Genomic DNA, 20,444 nt, shown 5'->3' on the forward strand with positions numbered 1-20,444 from the left:
ACCATAGCTAACGTTACGTCAGCCGTACTGTTGGTATTGGTATTAATTCATTATTTTTCTGTGAATTTCTAAATATATTGCCTAAGGGCTGCGTTAAGTCTTTTATGATTTATTAATTATAACGAGCGCGAGTTCCGTTCCTCTCAGTCATTATCTCGTGGACACAGCGCGCGCCGCTCGTCTGAGCCGCGACCGCCGGTCGGTGTATACTGTGATGTGGCTTTAAGTGTGTGTATGTGATACAGAATACGTTCCGAACAGGTGTAACAGCTCTTACAGGTGTTCGTACAAAACAAACATTTTTAATTTAATTTGTACAGCATATAACATTAAGGATCTTTTTCCTATCTAAATAACTCGTGATATGACATCCGTATAGTATTTTGGCAATAAATTCATCCGTCGTTAAGTCACCTTGCCGTTTCAGTAAACAGGCTTGCGATAACCTTTAGGGTTACATTATCGTATGTGATGGCTGTATCGAACGATATGTCTTAAAATCTCATCGTTTCGCTAATATTTTAAACCACGTAACTGTGTTTTCATATAAATTCATCCGTACGTCGGATTTATTATTATTAGATTATATAAATCTTATATATTTCTACTAAATCTAGTAATTCTGTCTTTGACATGTAATTTAAAAATAATACTTTGAAATAAATCGAAAAATATCAAAGGATTAATTCATCGAAAAGAACCGACTTTTTTATATAAAATTATTCAAAAAGCCGATCAAATCTCAAAGAGTTTACAGCAGCGTAGTTTAACAGCTGATGTTTATAAGACAAGTTATCGTGACACAGTGTCCGTGCGTGAACAGACGAAAAAAAACCTGAACCCAGCGCCGCGCTCGCATCAGCGAATGAAATACATTCAGTCTGGAGACGCGAACCGCATGCATGATATACGGGACAAGAACATAGCACTCGAGTGCTAAGACAGTTTTATGACGCATTTTTTGTAACATTACATGTGCTTAGGAAATTTTCTCATGATTTTCATTTCACACAGAAGCGTGCCGTTATCAGAACTCTTTGCTTTAACTAATGATCAAGGACCTTGAATTGTTTGAACAGTTCTTAATTGATAACGACGCGCGCGCTAAACTTGACAATCTTTTTTAATATTTTTTCATACGCACACACTGTACTGAAATTATTTACTGCAAACACAGCAATATTCTTATCATGTATACTCGTATATTCATTTAAACAACAGAATATAAATAAAATTAAGTACTGGCAGAATGTATTTTTCTTTTTTTTTTTTTATTAAAAAGCTTCACATTTTAAATTCATCACGTTATCCGAGTCCTGTTGAAGGACGTTTAAAGCCGATGTAAAGAATATAGAAAAAGAAATATGTTTGTTCTGAAGTAATTAATAATTTTTTTCCGTTCCTTCAATCCAACTAGTCATTATTATTTATTATGTAAATAGTGTTGATTAATTCGAAGCCATTTTTATATTTAAATATATGTTATCTGCATAAATAACGATAGGTATAGAGGTAATGACATAATTGGATACGTAAAGCTAATTATTACCATTAAAAACTTATATAAAAACCGTTTAATGTATAATTGTATATAAGTAGTACATAACCTTGTACTTTGGACTGCGACAGGTTTCATCGTTGAAATCTCCATATATATACGACACGTCTTTAGTCACAAAAACATACGTACGTTGAATATCGCAATAGTTATTTATTACCTAACCTTTGATATTACGTAACATTCAAATATAAATAGAACATACAAAGAATGTAATTAGTTACAAGTGAAAGGTAATAAGGGTCGAATTTATAAGAAATATTATAAGGCTTCGGCGTTTCCTTATTTATAATAGGGTGGATTATTTGAATGCAATCTTTCTATCTATCTATACATATTATATAATAAAATACCTCGCCGCGTCTGTCTGTCTGTCTGTTCGCGATAAACGGAACAACCACTGCACCGATTATCAAACAGTTATCACCACTCGATAGCGTTATTCTCGAGGAAAGTTTTTGTATATAATTTGGTAAGTTTTTGTATTTGCTTTTAACGAAAACGCTGCCTAAAGCCTTTGAGATATAGCAAATAATATTTGGTGGAATTGTGTATCTTATAAAGGTGTACAGAAAAGTCCGCGGTGACATATGTCTATACCTTAACGATAACATACTACATCCATTTTACAACTTTATTGAAAAGCTATTTACATAAATACGGTATTAAGTCTTATCAAAATAAATTACTTCGTTTTCAAGCCTACATTTGTATTATTATATTCTATAAATTACTTTTTAAATCATATAAATCGGGCGTACCATTTGTTAGTTATCATAATATAAGTTTAATAATTCTCAAAATTAAATAGGCTATTTTATATTTTTTGTAAAGAGACCGTGCGAAGCCGGGGCTGGTACCTAGTATTGTATTAAAACAATTTTTCGTTATTTGTATAAAATATTGATATTAATAAAATCTGTATTATTTACAAAAAAAACCAATGGCGTAAGATGAAAAGTAGATAATTGATGGTCATTAAAGTTGATGGAGAGAAAGTGATAGAGCCCGTGGACAGATGGAGGCTTGCATATCTGTTAATTCATACGTATTGGAAGCGACTCTTAAAGAAAATAACTTGAAGTGGCTAAAGTCTTGTCAAATGAACGAGTTATCAGATAGTCTCTACATCAAGAAGGAGTCCGGATGCAAGAAGTAAATAATTAATGGATGAGTCGAAAAATTGCTTGAAACTCCTTGAAAGGGAGAGGAGAGAGTCGGCGAGGGTAATATAGACAACATTCCACTTAAGAAGTAATCTAAGAAAATGCTAAAAATCTGTTAAAATAATTTAAATCGATTAATTTTAAGCGAAGAAAATATAATGAAACTGACGTCTTGAATGACAATGCCTTGTGTCGTAACAAATCTCAACAATTATACGTAATATATTGAATTGTTGACTTCCTTGTAACATTCTAAAATAATTATTATGCCTTATTGTCTGTGAGACAATGCTAAGTGGACTTAGCTTTTGCGTTCAATTATATACAAAAAACACCTCTCAAGAAGACCAAATTTCTAGTCGTTCTAAACGTGTTCACCGTCACAATTATCACAGATAGTTGTATAATACTATTCACTAGGTTTGAACCATAATTCCTAGTATAGGTAATTTAGGGCAAAGACCTTTCTATGGTATTGGAGCGAATCCACCGCTTACTTATTGAATTACTAATGTGATACTATCACAGCACTTTCTTTATATAAATTCAAATTGCACCTTCATAGATAACAAGGTATGACGGGAAAACCTTAACACGTCGCAATATTAAAAAAAAACACGTAATAAGTACCAATGAAATACATACAAATCTTCTCTTATTTTGTTTGTCCTAATGTAAGCTTCGGAGTTTTGGTAATTTACTTTAATAGGAAGCAGAATCTATTTTTCATTTTAATTTTATAAAATACCTTCATACAATATTGCGTATGCGCATATGTGTGTATAATAAATTATTCGGAAACGTCCGCTATCATTGAATTAAGTTAATGGGGACATATTTTCAAACAGACGGTATGAAAATACGTGTTCATAAGTGAGATTAAGTTAAGGCCATTATTTACAGTGATCAACATGTTTTAATAGCTATATGTAACGTGAAAAAATTATATACAGAGAGTAACATATCATTAATATATGTTCTATGTATATAATAAGTTGGCACGCTTAAAGTTCTCTGACAACTCGAATTCAGATAGCTTTTACATCGCCTATTCTTAAGTCAGCTGTATATATATACACATATATATACATATATATACATCTCGAAAATTGGTTTTATAATTAATAGATACATATTAAAAATAAAAATATTTCGTATTAATAAATCCTGAGACGAATAGAACTGGTCGTTAATTTTGATTTGATAGCGAAAAGCGTCATCATCATCATCGAGATATTGACCGCTTTGTGGAGATTTGAAAGATTTTTATAGAAGATTAATTTTATATTTTTTTTTCATTCTCTTGTAACATTAAATATAATGAATTGGTCATAATATTGTTTTTTTGCTGTCGGATAATAAGGATGTATATCTTTCTAAGAAAAAAAAAACTAACAAAAAATCAATTGAAAAAATAAAATGTTGTTTACTCTTTGAGTACATCCGGATATAAGACACGGAGGCAAAAAAGATCAATTTACGTCTTTTCGTTAATATATATAAAATATTAATATATTAAATCGTATGTATTATATATAATGTTTAAATTACACTGAATTTTAGAGTTATATAGTAATATAACAGACGTAAGTGAAGTAGTTGTAGTCTTAAACATCACCGAGGCTAGGACCGAGCGGAATCTTGTGAAATTCACGTATTAAATATTAACTACACTTTAACTGACAAAGATTTTACGAAAGATAGATACATAGCATTGATGAGATCATCACAAAACTCGAGACGTCAGTTGGTACGTGAATAAGAAAAACAGCTTTGCTCGATAGCTAGTATGTTTATAGATAGTTTGATTACGTGGTTTTCCTTGTTGTTGTTTTTTTATATATAAATATCTCATATTAATAAAAAAAAATACTTACAAAACGTTAGATGAATTTAATAAAAAGTATATTTATAAATATTAACTATATAATGTATTTTAATACGAAACGTGTGGAGTTTCATTTTACGATAATAACATCCCAGACACGGATATATATAATCTCAAACATTTCTATATATAAGCTTCCTTGTCGAAGGTTTTATCTATAAACAGTAAGCATAAAAACCTTTCATGTTTCGTCAGTCATAGGATGTGACCATGTCAGGAATCGAAAGTGAAGGTACACCGAGCAGGTCTCTATTTGGTGTTGTCAGGAAGTCACATTTTTCTAACCGGTCGCTATTAAAACGACGTAACATCGTTTAAAAGAAAAATTATTCCTTCATTTATGCTATTTCATATAAATCGCTTCTTCAAACCCGTTTATAAAAAATCACGTTTTTCTCTGAACTGCTGAACCCATTAAAAGTAATTAAAGCAGATCGCGTATGATAATTATAAAGTCATTGGGATCAAGGAGAACGACCAAATACATATAGATAATGATGTTGAAGTACACAAGTGCTAGGATGTTATTGATTGTACGAATTTTATAATTGATTGGAACTAATCAAAATATAATCGGAGGATCAGAGCGAAACTGTACATAATATAAAGTTAGCACGCAAAAATTATTTAGCTGATTAATATTATATGTATTGAAATGTTCTCTCGTATTATATTTGTTCGGGTGGACTATGAAAGTTGTGGTGTCTGAGGAAAATGATTGGGAAAGTGTCGGTGACAGGAAACTATGATGATTAATGACACTAACTACAGACAGACGTGCGTGTCGCTATTATTATCAATACTTCAATGATTTATTATATATAACACATCTTATACAGTGAAATAAATCGTTGGACTGTTTGAAAATGGTAAAATTGTTATGCTCGTGACTTTAAATACTTACATATATTTTATTTCGAATGAAATAATAATTACGAGACTTAAAGATGTTATTTCTTATCATGTCTATTGTTTTGCTTATAAAATTATAATAATCAGTGCTTAGTACAAGTTTGCATCGTCACACTGCACACGGATTTTCCGTTCCTTGTACAATAACCTACGTTAATACTGTAAAGTGATAAGAATTATAAGTGAAAAACTGCTAACGATCTGTATGTAGTGACCTGCCGACTAAGGGTACACTCCAAATGTGTTTTAATATCCTGTCTCACAAGTGCAAAGAAATTTATCATGAATTCATCAATAAATATCATATTAATACATATTTCATAAATTATGTTTTATAGTACTATTTTTTTGTTAATTTATTCCAAATAAAAATATTGTGTTTATGAACGGGTTGTGCCTTATAATAAATATACCTAATAACTGACGTTAAAACGTGTTTGATATAATACTACAACTAAAGTATTATTTCTACGAATGCTTTGTATTGTGCTTTCATATTATATTTTTTTGTATCTGGTCAAAACCGTTCACCTAAAACGATCAATTTCTAAACTGATCGCGTAACTATTGGAGAAAGGATATGTTAAAGTGCGCGACACCGGCTGTTATTACGGTACACACGTTTAATACTACGGAATGCGAAGACACACATACGATTCCCACAAATCTAGGAAACTACGCGGCCGCACTCACAATGTTATTTAATGTTTCGTATTCAGTCGCCGAGCGACCTTTGAAGGCTGTGTTAAAGACCGATTCATTTTACCGACATTCATATATTTATATTTCTCTTTGATATTAAGAATTATTGTATTTAAAATATATATATATATATTCCAAATTAAAATTTGTCTATGACTTTTTTTTGTACGACCATAAACAAGTGACTTTTTAACTGCCCTTCCTTTAAGTTTTTTTTTCTTATACAAATCGATAAACGTATACATTCGTCCGTCCGAATGTTTTTCTTCACTATGAACAACAAAAAATCATAAAAAAATGATAAAACAAACATAAATAAAATGACAGAATATTTTCCTCAAGCAACTTTCATATACATTAACAATTATTATTGAAGGTTGTCTTGAAGGTCAATAATATATATATATGTATATATATATATATATATATATATTTATAACTCAAGATTTTTTTTACTAAGAATGTAAACTTATGCGAATCAAATTTCTAATTTTTTTTATTACAGTTTGCTGTCATATACAGATCGCTTGGTCATGTCATTTCTCATGACTCAAAAAAATACAGTCACGGTGAAAAGTGAAATATACAGTGGGATATAACGCTATAAACATTTCAGTTTAAAACAACTGTAATAAAAGCTATTATAATAAAAACAAACAGCAACGACCTCGGGTCCTTTAATACCAATACTACATTCGTTCAGAATCTTAAAATATTGAATGTATTTTTTATTCAACATTTCGCGTTTAATGAATTCTTTGATGTTATTAGTTTTTGAACGTCGCGTCTTAACTCCGAGGTGTTAGTTGTACGCGGGAAGCCCGCCAAAGCGCTCGCACGCTGTGTACGCACGCACGCACGCGCAAAGGAATATTTTAGACGCGGGAGAGTAAACTGATATTTAAAAATATATGTATATATATGGTGTTTACAAATTTTATAGATGAAATGGTGGATTTGTAAATAATGAGTGTTAGTGAGTTATAAATTATGTGGGAATATTTGTTCGTGTTGCTGATCGGCTTCTGGCTCGGAGTCGCTATATTCCTCTACGTGTCCTGCTTCTGGCTCGAGGAGATACTTGGTGAGTCTACAGTGGTGCAGCAGACCAAAGTCCTTTCAACAGACAGCCTCCCCTCATGATAACTCTATTTAATATTAATTTAAATTTATCTCAACACAAAATAGGAATTTTTTCTCATTAAATAAAAAACTTTACATACCAATATCATATATGCGATACTTTTTTAATATATCACAATCAAAAGCGAAGACAGACACAGGCATTTCTGATGCAATAAATAATTATTTAAATCATGCGACGGTTTCGTTAAAAATATATAATATTGAATTAAAACCGGAAAATATTCAATTAGATGCTTCGAGAACAATAAAATACAATTATGTTGAACTATAAAACCTCTTCAACTGATCTGGAAATCGTTTTTTTTTTAATCTAATAATTATATACAACCTCCTCGTAATGAAAACCTCATCGGAAGTTTGCATCCAACAGTTGAGCGACGTGATCACTGGAACGTGGAAGATTTGTAAACAAACATGCCTCAGTATACGTATTAATGTTTAAAAAAATATTAGATTCGTCGCGAACTACAATAAAGAATTATGTTATTTATTAACTGAACAATATATGTATAACAAGGAAATAAATAGGTGGTATATCAGGTAAAGTGAGCGCAGCGTCCGAACTAAATATACTGTTCGGTAGATTTATTATAAGGAAATGTATGTTATGTTCTCAATATATATATATATATATATACTTATTCATAAAAATATTGACAAAATATCTATATATGAAATAAAATTCCTTCTCTCTGTTAAATAATATAAAATAGTAAAATAAAACCTCTTTGAGCCCACGGTATATTTTTTAATGATTTAAGATATAAAATTGTTTCTCTTATAAATATTTTCTCACGGAAAAAAATTACAAGAATTGTGTTTATAAAACTCATTTACGTGACTATTTAATATCCGAGAGAATTATCACAGTTAAAACGTCTTGACAAAAAATTGTTATTATTATAAAAAATATTTGCACGATGCTGTTTTAGCACAGATATGTTTCATAAACTGTTTTTTGTGTATAAACAGAAAAACTTTGGTCTTAACCAGCGAATTATTTTTAATTAATGTTTTTATCGAATCTAAGTTTAAATTTAATCGCATTTAATTGACTTGATTCCGTTTGTACACATGTGTATATGTTGTTATATGATTAGCTTATTATGTACATTTTTTTACATACAGATGTTTCTACTTCACGTCAAGGTCTTCGGATGATTCTCGTTAAACGTCTGTAAAAACACTCAAGACAGAATATTCAATAAACATCACTAGTAGTTACGAACAAAATCATATTATTATTGAATTTATACAAATATCTAATGTTTGTGTTTAATAAAATCGAATATGTTAATGAGCTTGTCTGTGTGACGTCATCATTCAAATCTTACTATATGTAATAAAATGCTCGAGATGATATTACTTTAACAATGAGCTGTATTAACCCCTAACAGCTCATATCACATAAACAGTTTAAGTGTGACAATTTGTCTGTTCATATAACTTAACAGTCATTCTGAACGAAACATCTCTCTCGTTAAGCCTTCCTCATATTATAAAACACCTAAATTCTAATCACGTCCAGTGAACAGAAATTAACTTTATTAGTGAAATAGATTTATATGTTAAAATTTAAAATCTTTAAATTTAATGTACTTAATTAGTAATATTATTTCTTTGATTTTTTTTAAGTGGCTGTGCACTCTTTTTTTAAACTGTTATAAATACACAGTACCTTCCTCTTCCAAGCTCAACAGTACTAAGCTTAGTCCGAGTAGGCGTCGTCACGATACACGCGAACGTTTCCAGTTTTTTATTACGAAATCTACGTACATTATATATTGGCGTTAATAGAGCTTACGGTTCCTTGAGAAACTAACATCCTAAAAGACCATGCCAGAGGGGCCATAAGTACGAGCTAACTAACGAACTGACTAAGAATAGGTTCGTTGTGAATTTGTACGCGGTCGTAGTAGGAGCGTGTGGTATAACAGCCAAATCTCTCTACAACCTACTAAAAGATTTGGACCTTAGATAGGGGCCCCTTAAACCTACACCTGGGTCGCAAATCCCAGGTTCTGTTAAAGGTCCTCCCCATGCAACGCGATGGACCTGGCACCCAAACGATCAGTCCAAGGAATACTGAGAAGTGTCTTCTCTGTCGTAGCGTAGGTTATTGAATAAAAAACGGGATACGCTTCGTATGTAGTGTGACGATGAAGACATGGACTATGCATACTGTACATTTATAATGATTACATCTCCGTCATTCTAATATATATGAAGATTTTATGTTCAAAACCTGGAAACTGTCTGTGTTTAGTTGACGGTACAAACCCGCTATAAGGGTACGGTTCTGATATTTTGTTAGCGACTATGAAACTTTTTGAGGTGTTGGGTAAATGATACAATATAAACATACTGATGACCTCCACATACGTGTATATGTTAAAGAAGTATATAAATATTGTGGAATATTCCTCCAGACCTGCCACATCGGTCAGGGCGAGCTCGGAGCCCTAGCGCGAGCGGTGCGCACGCGCAGCTCAAACGGCTGGTAGCTCGTGTGGTGGAGGAGGCCGCAGCGCTGCCGGCCTTGGCGCGCTATGCAGCCGAACCCACCACGCCATGCGACGCTTCCACATATGAAGATCTGCTGGCCACGGCTATACTCAATAAGGTAAGGAATTATCGCATACATACAGACATCTTAATATCGTCATAGGCAGCAATCAGCGTGACCCATTAGAACAACACGATAAAGGCATAGTATAGTATAAGTTTATCTTTTAACAAGACTCGAGTAAATTTCAGGTAATTTTTTAAGTGTCTAACGCTTTCACTATTTTCTCTCGTTGTCACGGTTAGTGAAAAACTATCTATAACTATATAAAAATATAAATGTTTTGGGTAAAAAATATATATCTACGTTGGAACGCTTAAATCTATTTCGAACAAAACCTACGGAAAATGTGTAATAACAGCATCCTCTTACATATCCCCGGACCACTTTTTCATATTTTTTCATTCCTTTTTTTGTTCATTATATTAAATACCCTCATTCCTCATATATTATGTGATGCTAATGCAGGTTTTTTCCTCGTGTTATTTTCGACATCCCAACATTGCACTGTCGTTATATAAGTTCGTTAATTGACTCGCAATAAATCGTGCCATTCCGTGTTTAATTGGACGGATTGCAATATTCGTGGTTCATGTAAACGATAATCATTACATACTTATAGCTGTGTGAGGTTACCGATTTCTAATAATAATGTGTTTATTTATAATGCGCAGTGATTTATAATATATTAGCATGATAATATATAATTTGTTACCTGTCTAATTGAGATAGGTATCGCTCAAATTTTTTGTATTATTATTCCTATCAAAAAACTATAGGATTATGTTATATGTAAATTCTGTAAGACCCTAAATATACTACTCGAAGAACGCATAGCGCATAGGATTCTGGTCACAAATCTCACACACAAGCTTGGGAAATAATATACTAACCCAGACATAAGACAACATACGATATCTAGGAATAAATGATATGATAAAAGTGTTTCATATATTTATATATAAATAGCGAACCCTTTTCTTTATGGTCATCTTAATATCACTAAAATACACCTATTAATATTTGTCATACCGGTGAGGTAATGGTTTGTCATTGGGCTAATTTTTACGAACTCTATTTTCGCCCGGACTGAACTGTACACTCTCAATGATATGTTTTTCTCTGAACTCCATTTGAACTCTTCTTTTTCTATGTGAATAGGAATTGCGGGGACATTATTAGAGGCTTCAGTCCACGTTAGAGCTAGGACTAGGTCTCAGTATTGGAGACATGTCAGCTTTATTTTTGGTAGATTATCGTTAAAGATTTTGTCCGCCTACATGGATAAAAGATGGCTACATCACTTCTCGTGTCTGAACAGACTCTTCTGTCTGACAGAACTCTTGCGACGGTCCTTTTGTCTTTGTTACTTCTTCTTTATAAGGGGAATATAAAGTGTGAAAAGATATAGTATCCAAGCATCCACAGCTTTCGGCGCCTGAAACATCTAGCAGGCTTATTAGCTCCCTCCCACTATTGATGACCTGATGACTCTTTAATGTCGCTTATATCGAAACTGTGGTAACCAGGTAGCAACGAATTGACCCTGCGATAACGATGACCAGTTAGCCAAGACTCACCATGCTGACCTTTCAATCTCAATCAAGACGCGCTTTGATAGTCCTGAAACCAAACATATAAAAGATCCATGCTAATTTGAACACATCGCAAACGATTGACCCAATGTCTAATGAATACATAAACACAGTACCGATACTGCACCGAGAGGAATCCTTACGATATCTGCAAATGTATTGAATACGTCATCACTATAATCTAGGGTCATCAACTCCCTGACATCTCTATTAAAAATAATAAAATATATATATATATATACTTTTTGCAATCATAATACTTATATCTGCGAAATGAAAACTCATTGAAAACGAGGACAAAACAATGCTAACATTAAATCAGAGCAGCGTTACAAAAAACAAAATGTACAGTTGATATGTGGACTGAGGATCCGGCTTACAGTGTTACCTAACGATGAGTGTAAATGATTTAGAGATATAGCATATCAGACGATAACAGGTATCAAGATAGCGGCCGGCGACGAACCCGCGGCCCACAGATAGATCCGAGTATGAGGCGATATAAAGAAATGGTAAGATTTAATTTGCTTTTTAATTAATCCGTGACACCCAGCGAGCTGGCCGGCTCGGGGCAGCTAGTGTTCTGCGACTGACAACACCGGCCAGAATGCTGTCTCTGTATATGACCTTGTTTGTGTTTATGTTGTACGTGCTCGGCTGGGTGAGTTTGTTTTGTTTCCCAAAATACTATCATCCCTAAGACGTGTAATGTATTATATATAATGTTCAATAGCGTCTGAACAACAGTGCCGTCCGTCAGCCCTGAGTACATTTCGTTGCGATCTACATTTCCCATGTCACAGTCGCGAATCTCTCTCGTGTGAATAGAGTTCTGTGTTGACAGTGTGCGGACAATTAAATCGTCGGACTAATACTAATCACGCTGGAGATTTTTTTCCTGGGATGCTGCTCGGTTTCATCATTGTCTACTTTCCCGATGGAAACGACGAGGTCAACTTTTTGCATTGTCTCGTAGTTTCTCTGCGTTTTTATTAGTCTGCGGAAATTATTGTTTTATCCGGAGAAAGGGGCACAGGCTCTGTGAAAAATATGATTTAAACTAATAAGCCACGTGTGATAGCAGATCAATATCAATAAAATAGTATGTATTTTTTAAGGTATCGTGAACTAGTACATAGTAATATTCGGTTAACTCTTAATATACATATGGGGACAGTCCATAATGTGACTTGCTCTTAGTTTGAATAAAATATATAGTATCTTAGTTTTCGAATTTAGAACTCTTGGATTGTAATTAAAACAATTTTTAATAAGCTCCCTTATTAATTTACCTAAACTTCAAAATACCCAATTCATTATTCGACTAAATTAACTATATAGATACATCAGATTTAAAAGCGAACTAATCAAATATATATCTAAAATTTTTTTTGTAGAAAGTGAAAATAATAGCGAAGGTTAAATATAATTACGATATAACGATATGCCAATTAGGGCCAACGCTCTGTCGCTTGCAATTAGAGATAGCGTTAACAATATAATCTTAATACGATAAAGCGAAGATTTGATGAAATCATTATTAATTTTCAATGCATTCCCAAACCCCGAAAACAAGAAGACCTCCACAAATATTATAAGGCTTCCAATTAGGTAGAGCGACATATTGATTTCTGTTTTCTTGTAAATTCAAACAAGAGTATACGTACATACACATTATATATATACGGCTGCGTTGCGTTTATTTATTGGTCACAAAATATAAAAGTCATTACTTTTGTAATTTATGAAGTTTTATGAAGTGTATAAATAAGTTACTTCATGTCAAAAGAAACAAATAATTCGACCTTCACAGTCACTTGACAGTTGACACACATCGCATACATCTTGGTCTCTATTCCTCAACCTTCGTCATGAATGTGAATGATACTTCCAAACTGTCTGTATTCGGGTGAATGGTAACTCGTAGTAGGCAAAGCTGGAGTCTCCATGAGTGTCATTGTTCCAGGTGATCGAGCGTTATCAGACGGAGAGCGGGTCGGGAGGTCGCAGCAGTGGCATACACTCAGCCAGCGCCAGTCCCTCACCCTCGGAGCGCTCCTCCCCACGATCACTCAACTCACGAGCCACGAGAGAGATCACACCACCGGTACGTCAGGACATACCACTTTAGATATCAAGAATTTAATTTGTTTGTTGATTTACATAACATCTTCTACGTCAAAGCTGGTTTCCTGATCTTGTAGGTGTGCGAAGAAGATGCATCAGATTGGGAGGAAGACGCTACAGATGGAGCGGAACTGCCGAAGAGAGTGCCCTTCCCTGAATACGGCGGAGACATTGTGCATACAAGTACTATAACAAGCAATACAACTTTATTTACAAGGACTAACCAGTTTAAAACCTTCCTACACCCTTTCAGTGTGAAAACTTTCCTGTCATTGCATTGGCCAATTATTTGTCTAATATATGTTTTATATTATAATACATTTTTGGAGATTCATTAATGTTTTATATTTTAGACGAGTTCCGCGATTTCGATGAAGTGTCCGGTAGCGACATACAGGCTGCGGACGGATCTTGGGAAGAAAACTGGTTGTTCCAGAAGAAGAAGATCAAAACTATTCAGTCGGCCCCGGTCCCCATGTTAGTACCCAACTCCAACACTCAATACAGGGCACTCATCGGCGATAGAGACGCCGACGACACCACGGACCTATCAGATAACGCCAGTGATGCTGAAGAGGACCAATACAAGAGCGGCATCCAGAAAGTGGTCGACTCCAGACGTGTGATTGGTGGAAAACCTAAAATAGAAGAAGTATTGGACTTCGAACCCGACAGTCTCAATATGGTTGACGATACAGAAATCTACGAGGAAGAAAATCGAGATGATGCTAAAGACATTCCTGATACACCAGAGAAGATTGTCAAAAACGACTCCAAGCTGGTGGTCGCCGTTGATAGCGGCCCCATACATAGAGCCGAGTTTAATTTAACAGAAGAAATACATAGGACGGTGCTCAACGGCCACAACGGAGACTCGGAGGAAGATACACCGGATAAGCCCATAGAGCCAAGTGAGAGCAGTACAGGTAACGTATAATATATGCTGTTAAGATTTCCTCATTCAGAGCAATTATTAGCGCTTGGTCTCCACAATGCAAGTATTGATTTTAATTCGTTTTCAGCGAACAACACACTGAGTCGTTCTGAACGTGAGAAGGACTATGAAGAAGCTGTGTCGCTCCCGGTCCAGAGATACGCTGACAGTTTGAGGAAAAAACACTTCGAGGAACCACTAGAGTATGTCATGCAACCTTATATCTGACCGTCACCGCACTGCTGATTGTTTATTTCACCAATTAAGCAATCTTCAGGGACTATATATATGTTTATGTTATGGCAGTGTGCGTGTGTTCGTGTGTGTGCAATCTCCTTCATGAAGACTGACTGAATTGAATTCGATGTTCGTCCATTCAGGACATTCCCTTCAGAAATACAAAGCTTTCGCTTCCATATCGATATTAATACTTCTCTATACATTTTGTTGGCACGGTATGTTGGTAGCTACTATTGACATATTGTTTTGTTTCAGTCACTCCACTCCAAACGGAGTTAAGGAAGAGGAATTGTTACCTGGTGAGTTTTACATTTTCCAAATCTTTTCACCGCCTTCCAGCTTTGACAATGTCTTCGACTATGCTCACTATTCTCAATCTCGTAGGAGTTACGTAACGCACTGAGCCACTTAAATTTCCTTCGATATAAAATGTTCTTTGAAATATGTTGTTAGGAAGTTATTACTAAGAAAGCAGATTTCATCTATTCGAAAATACAACAAAAAAATACAAAGAAAGAAACGAGTATTGTATGCAATACGTCACCGCGATCTATTTCATACGGCCTTATACTTACGTTACCTGTTTTAATTCTATAGAGAGGAGAATTAATGAAATACAATTAAAATTGTTCAAGGTTCTATCGCGTACAGAGAACGTAAGAAATGGCTGAACTATGTGGAGATGCCAAACAACCCGTACTCACCGGAAGCTATCAAGAAGAGGCTCTCGGCCAAGAGCACGTCGTCACTGTTCGACACATTAACGAAGAAAGAACAGCACCAAGACAAACATACCTCCAACGAGGACGTGTCCAAGGAAAATGTAGAACAACAGGAGACAGAGGGTCGATTCAACAACAACAAGCTGCGAACTAGCATGAGTTCAGACAATGTGTTGGAAAACAGAAGATCCGTGAGTCCATCCATGAGAAGTCTGAGAAGTGCTGTCTCTGAAGACGCCACCTCCTGCAAGAGGTAAGCTATCACGACTTACTAATAATGAACGCATATTGTCAAAATATTATTAATATTCAAATATATATGGAATCACTCAATGAGACCCCGCTTCAAACACAAAATACCACATGTCTAATAATGATAGAACTCCTTCTCTTAAAGATACGACCGCGATTACTATATAAAGGAGGCCAGAAACTCGTCCGGCGAACGGAGGAAGAGCGGCTCGAGCGGTTCCTTGTGTGGAGTGGGGGTCAGACCCGCGACCGCGGACCGTCAGGAGTCGCCGAGACCCGAGAGTTCGCCAGTAAGTCCCTTGTGTGAGCTGGAACGATCACTGTTTCATCGGCGCTCCGCCCTCAGCCCGTCGGTCAGCCCCAACTTCGCCATCAATCCCATATATGAGAACGGTATCGCGGACCCCGCGGAGACCACCAGGGCTTCCCACGACGAAGACTTCCTGAGACTCAATATCCCCGAGCCCAAGGTCACAGAGGACCTGTTCGAGAGTTACTACGACGTGAGGAGGAGCAACACTCTGAGGAGTGAGCTGTATCGGAAAAAAAGATCGCCCATAGATTTCAGTTTCGGCGGAAGCGTCAGGTTAAGCAAAGGCTACCGGAGGGATCTCTGGTGACCGTCCCGAGACCGTTAGACACAGAAAGTACACCACGACATCCGATACAAACGTAGCTCGATAGGTTTATATGTTAAGATGATCATCCGTGTCCGAGTAATGTGGTGAAAGGATACTTCGCCTTCCGCTGAGTGTAGTTAGCATGATCTGTTCCTCCGACGACGACTAACAGCACTCCGCACTTAATAATCTAATGATTAGAACAGCACTCACAGATACGATCTTAAAGTTTACAGTTCCATAACAACGTAATACTCCAAGAAGTTAGTGGTGAGTGTTGTGAGTTTTTGGAGATTAATACTAACAGGTTTCTGGGGCGGCTCTAACACCTCTACCGGACACGCTTTGACCTGTACCCGACACGACCGTAACCGCTGTAACAGACGCACGCATTACGTCACTAACGACCTAACACCGGCCTTACTCATCTTTATACTAGTATACATAATTAATACTTATACTAACTTCTAATATTAACCCGTTATACTCATCTGACATCATTGAAACTTCTAGAATAAGACTAAAATGCTTATCCAGTATCATTAATAAACGTGGTAATCACGACCGTGCCGACCAACACATACCAATCAGCTAACGTAAGTCACACTTGCAGGGATTGCTTATAAAGCAATTCAACACGATGGCTGCCAATCGCCAGCACGCGACGTTCACTGGCAGAGAGGATAACGTCTCGATAACAACGATGCCAGCAGAGTACAGCAACGAGATCATCATAGAGTACGAAGACGTCCACGAACACTCGCTGTTCGATGGCAAAGTGGACACGGACGAAGACACGGACAAGAAGTTCCAAGAAATATTAAATATGGCCTATAACAACGATCACGTCCTGCTGACGAACAAAGCACACGAGCTGGAGAACTCTACGAGCACGCAGAACTCGCTGAGTTCGAGCAGTTTAGGGGATTCGATCAAAATATACAACGTACAGACCGGTGAGGTCGTGAAGTGTAAGCCAGAAGATAAGTTATCATCACAGAGATACGGGGCTGAAGCTGATACTGTGCCCGATAACGACGCAGCCGCGACTAGCGCCGCCACTGACATAAGCGCAGCGGACGAGCACACAGCGGCCGAGACCTTAGACGCTCATAGGACCAGCGAAATTGACGACCTGCCTGAACATTTACCGAGCGTGAAGGAACTAGCGAAGAAATTTGTTAGCATGGAAAGCCTCAGCGAGCAGACCAAGGTATGTTAAATATAGTGAAATTTACAAGCAGACACATCAAACAAAAAATTTCGGGGATATACAATATATAAAAATAGTAATGATGACATACTTGTGTTATCTTCTCTTAAACTCGGATTCTCGCCCATGCGTCATGTTATTTGTCAAACATCCCAATACAATATTTTCATAAATTTCAGCCGGTCCTTCCTATGAAACGGCACAAAAGCAAGGAAAATATCCTCAGCCCGGAGACAACTCGACCAGCCACTAAACTGACATATATGCATAGTCTCACCGCCAGAAGCATCTCCAGGGAGTTCCGGGAGGAATTGAAGCTATCCATGGCAACACCGCTCACGGTTCCAGGTGGTGCCAAAGACATACCTGAAGGGGAGGAGGTCACCAGGGAATCCAGCAGACCGGGGAGCCCCGTCCCCGAGCCGGGAACCATCAAAACAAAACTGGCGTTCTTCGAAAGTCTCAAATCAAAATTCAGCAAGTAACTCCAAATACCTCCAAAACGTCTCGAAAACTTAACATAAGACTGGACTAACTTTTTGGAAAGCCGATAGTTATGTTTTCACCACTTAAGTGGTTACTACAGGCTATTTACAAGGACGTAAATAATTTTTGTAGTCCCACTTACACATCGAACGACACATGAATGACTTGATTCCATGTAAATCTATCGTACTACTGATAAGTGTCATAATACCATATTATAATGAAGGCATATTCACACTAATTTATATTATACATTAATGTTTAAGTAATCTATAAAAGTGTATAACAAATGGTCGCCCTAGTTTTAGTGATCCTGTGTAAATATTAAGTGCCATTTGTAACCATCTTCGTAGCTGAGGCCAAAGTTGTAAATATAACATTCTAGTGTAGACTGTCACTTGTGGTTGTGTGCATACATCTTTATTTTAATATATTTATATAAAGGTGCAATATTTTGATGTACTTATTGTTATAGTGATATTACAACCGAGCTGTTTATATTTGTTCAAATGTATTTAGTTGTGATCGGTTTGAAGGTTATTATATGATGTAATCATTATATTCTACTTTTGGATGTGGTTTATTGGTCTACGAAACATCAATTATAAAGAAATTAAATTTCTAAAAATGTGTTTTATTTAACACAAAATATATATGTATAGTCATAACATTATTAATTTAACTTTTTTTCATATATAATATACACAGGCATTGGATTAAAACAGATTAAAAAGTATTAACTACAGACTAAAAATAATTTAATCAATAATAAATACTCAAAGTTTTGTGATATGGTATCTTTTCCATTTCTTGGGCATATTTTCTTCTGTAGCACCATAAATAATAGTCTATGAGACTTGAATTTGGCACTTCTGTTCTCAAAGCTGCTTCCTTAATAAGCTGCCCGGTCTTCTCTTTGATCAACTCTACAGCATGAATGGAGCAACCTCGGATCTCCACTTCCTCCTCTGATCCATTTGGTAATAACATATCTAACAAAATATATATAAATTTAACATAATATATTAAATTGTTGAAATAAAAATAAGTGTTAGTTTGTTGAATACTGTTATCAAAATTGAACATTTGTCAAATCAACATGCGAATATGCAAATTATGAACATTTTAGACAACTATAGTTTGATAGCTTCACCTTTATTTAATTTTTCCATGAGCTCATCGCTGTAAGTTAGGGCTCCAAAGTAAACTAAAACTTGCGGAACTCTATAATCGGCAAACATTGTCATTTCATCAATATCATGGAACTCGCCCGAGCCGCTGCCGTCATAGAAATTCCATAAATCCGACACCAAAATCTGCGCTCTTTTATACAATGAAACCCTCTGTCCCTTATATACAGCTTCATCACGAAAACATGGGAAGTTCTCAACAACTATGCTTAATAACTTAACAGCAGACTTATTGCTATCTTTGAGGCAAGTCTCAAAAGTACTGTTATATTTTTTGATCAATATATTTCCAACTTCATGAAGTACTGATAATCTTTTATCAAGCAGAGGTATTACAGCATTCGTGTCACCTCTCAGAATATTACTCAATTCTGAATTTGTTATCTTAGAGTAATATTCAGGATTTAAAATATTGATATCTTCCTGAAAATGTAATAAATTAATTGATTGTTCTCAATCAAGTCTAACTTAACTATAAGATATATAATGAGAAAATGAATATTTAACTGGTTAACTTACCTGGATAGCTCGATGCAGAGCGGCCTCAAGGGCATAATAGCCAGTGTAGCCACAAACAGTCCACTGCGTCTCTTTATTCTTCGACCAAAAGCAAAAGTTTAATGCATCTAAAATAAACACCCAGTCTACAGCCTTTGGATGGGTTTTATCAGGGTGTATTGATTTAGCACCTGTCTCTGGTATTTGTAACTTGTTTTCTCTCAAAGAAGAAAATATCTGTAATATAAATAATTATGCAAAAATATTTTTTTAACTATTCATCAATATCGTATAAGAGAATTGAAATGTAATATATAAAAAGAAAACTAATAAGTTACCTCTTCCCCTAGTCGTTCTATTCCCTTCATCTCAATCTTAACATGTTGAGCTTTCTCACTTATAAACTTTCCAGACAAAGCCGGAGACAAAACAGTTCGTTCCATACTAGCTATTATTTATGTTGTCTTCAAAAAAATATAAAATGCAAGTGGAAAAAGTTTCAAAGACGGGGCCTTTTATCATTACACTTGGATATATCTATAAGACTTGTAGGTGTTATCATAACACTAGACACTTGAAATTGTTTTGTTTTGTAAACTTTTATCTCAAATAGAGAACTGTCAAATACT

General features: G+C 35.3%; 2 protein-coding genes across 3 annotated transcripts; one reads left to right on the forward strand and one right to left on the reverse strand.

Moving 5' to 3' along the window:
* The first annotated feature begins 145 nt into the window (after window positions 1-145).
* LOC116778680 (uncharacterized) lies at window positions 146-18,755 on the forward strand. 2 transcript variants are annotated; one of them, XM_061529950.1, is made up of 12 exons: window positions 146-281; window positions 7,170-7,310; window positions 9,802-9,995; window positions 13,500-13,640; window positions 13,738-13,843; window positions 14,014-14,586; window positions 14,683-14,797; window positions 15,090-15,133; window positions 15,470-15,809; window positions 15,954-16,098; window positions 17,042-17,641; window positions 17,821-18,755. In XM_061529950.1, the coding sequence occupies exons 2-12, from the start codon at window positions 7,217-7,219 to the stop codon at window positions 18,124-18,126; spliced, it is 2,658 nt and encodes an 885-aa protein (XP_061385934.1). In that variant the 5' UTR covers window positions 146-281; window positions 7,170-7,216; the 3' UTR covers window positions 18,127-18,755. The 2 variants fall into 2 exon arrangements, with proteins under 2 accessions (XP_061385934.1, XP_061385935.1); XM_061529951.1 differs by having other exon boundaries at window positions 157-281; window positions 6,998-7,310.
* LOC116777554 (queuosine 5'-phosphate N-glycosylase/hydrolase) lies at window positions 18,741-20,441 on the reverse strand. The gene is made up of 4 exons (XM_032671177.2): window positions 20,154-20,441; window positions 19,837-20,052; window positions 19,281-19,740; window positions 18,741-19,119 (listed from the first exon to the last, which is right to left on the reverse strand). The coding sequence occupies exons 1-4, from the start codon at window positions 20,256-20,258 to the stop codon at window positions 18,890-18,892; spliced, it is 1,011 nt and encodes a 336-aa protein (XP_032527068.2). The 5' UTR covers window positions 20,259-20,441; the 3' UTR covers window positions 18,741-18,889.
* Between the last annotated feature and the right edge of the window lie 3 nt (window positions 20,442-20,444).

Source organism: Danaus plexippus, chromosome 6 (genome assembly GCF_018135715.1).
Source record: "Danaus plexippus chromosome 6, MEX_DaPlex, whole genome shotgun sequence".
Taxonomy (NCBI): domain Eukaryota; kingdom Metazoa; phylum Arthropoda; class Insecta; order Lepidoptera; family Nymphalidae; genus Danaus; species Danaus plexippus.

Coding starts and splice junctions, on each gene's coding strand:
- LOC116778680 (XM_061529950.1), top strand. CDS start 7,217: ATGTGGGAATATTTGTTCGTGTTGCTGATCGGCTTCTGGCTCGGAGTC. Junction 13,844..14,013: donor CGGAGACATTGTGCATACAA/GTACTATAACAA, acceptor TTTATATTTTAG/ACGAGTTCCGCGATTTCGAT. Junction 16,099..17,041: donor CGAGACCCGAGAGTTCGCCA/GTAAGTCCCTTG, acceptor TCACACTTGCAG/GGATTGCTTATAAAGCAATT.
- LOC116777554 (XM_032671177.2), bottom strand. CDS start 20,258: ATGGAACGAACTGTTTTGTCTCCGGCTTTGTCTGGAAAGTTTATAAGT. Junction 20,053..20,153: donor TAGAACGACTAGGGGAAGAG/GTAACTTATTAG, acceptor TTTATATTACAG/ATATTTTCTTCTTTGAGAGA. Junction 19,120..19,280: donor CATGGAAAAATTAAATAAAG/GTGAAGCTATCA, acceptor ATATTTTGTTAG/ATATGTTATTACCAAATGGA.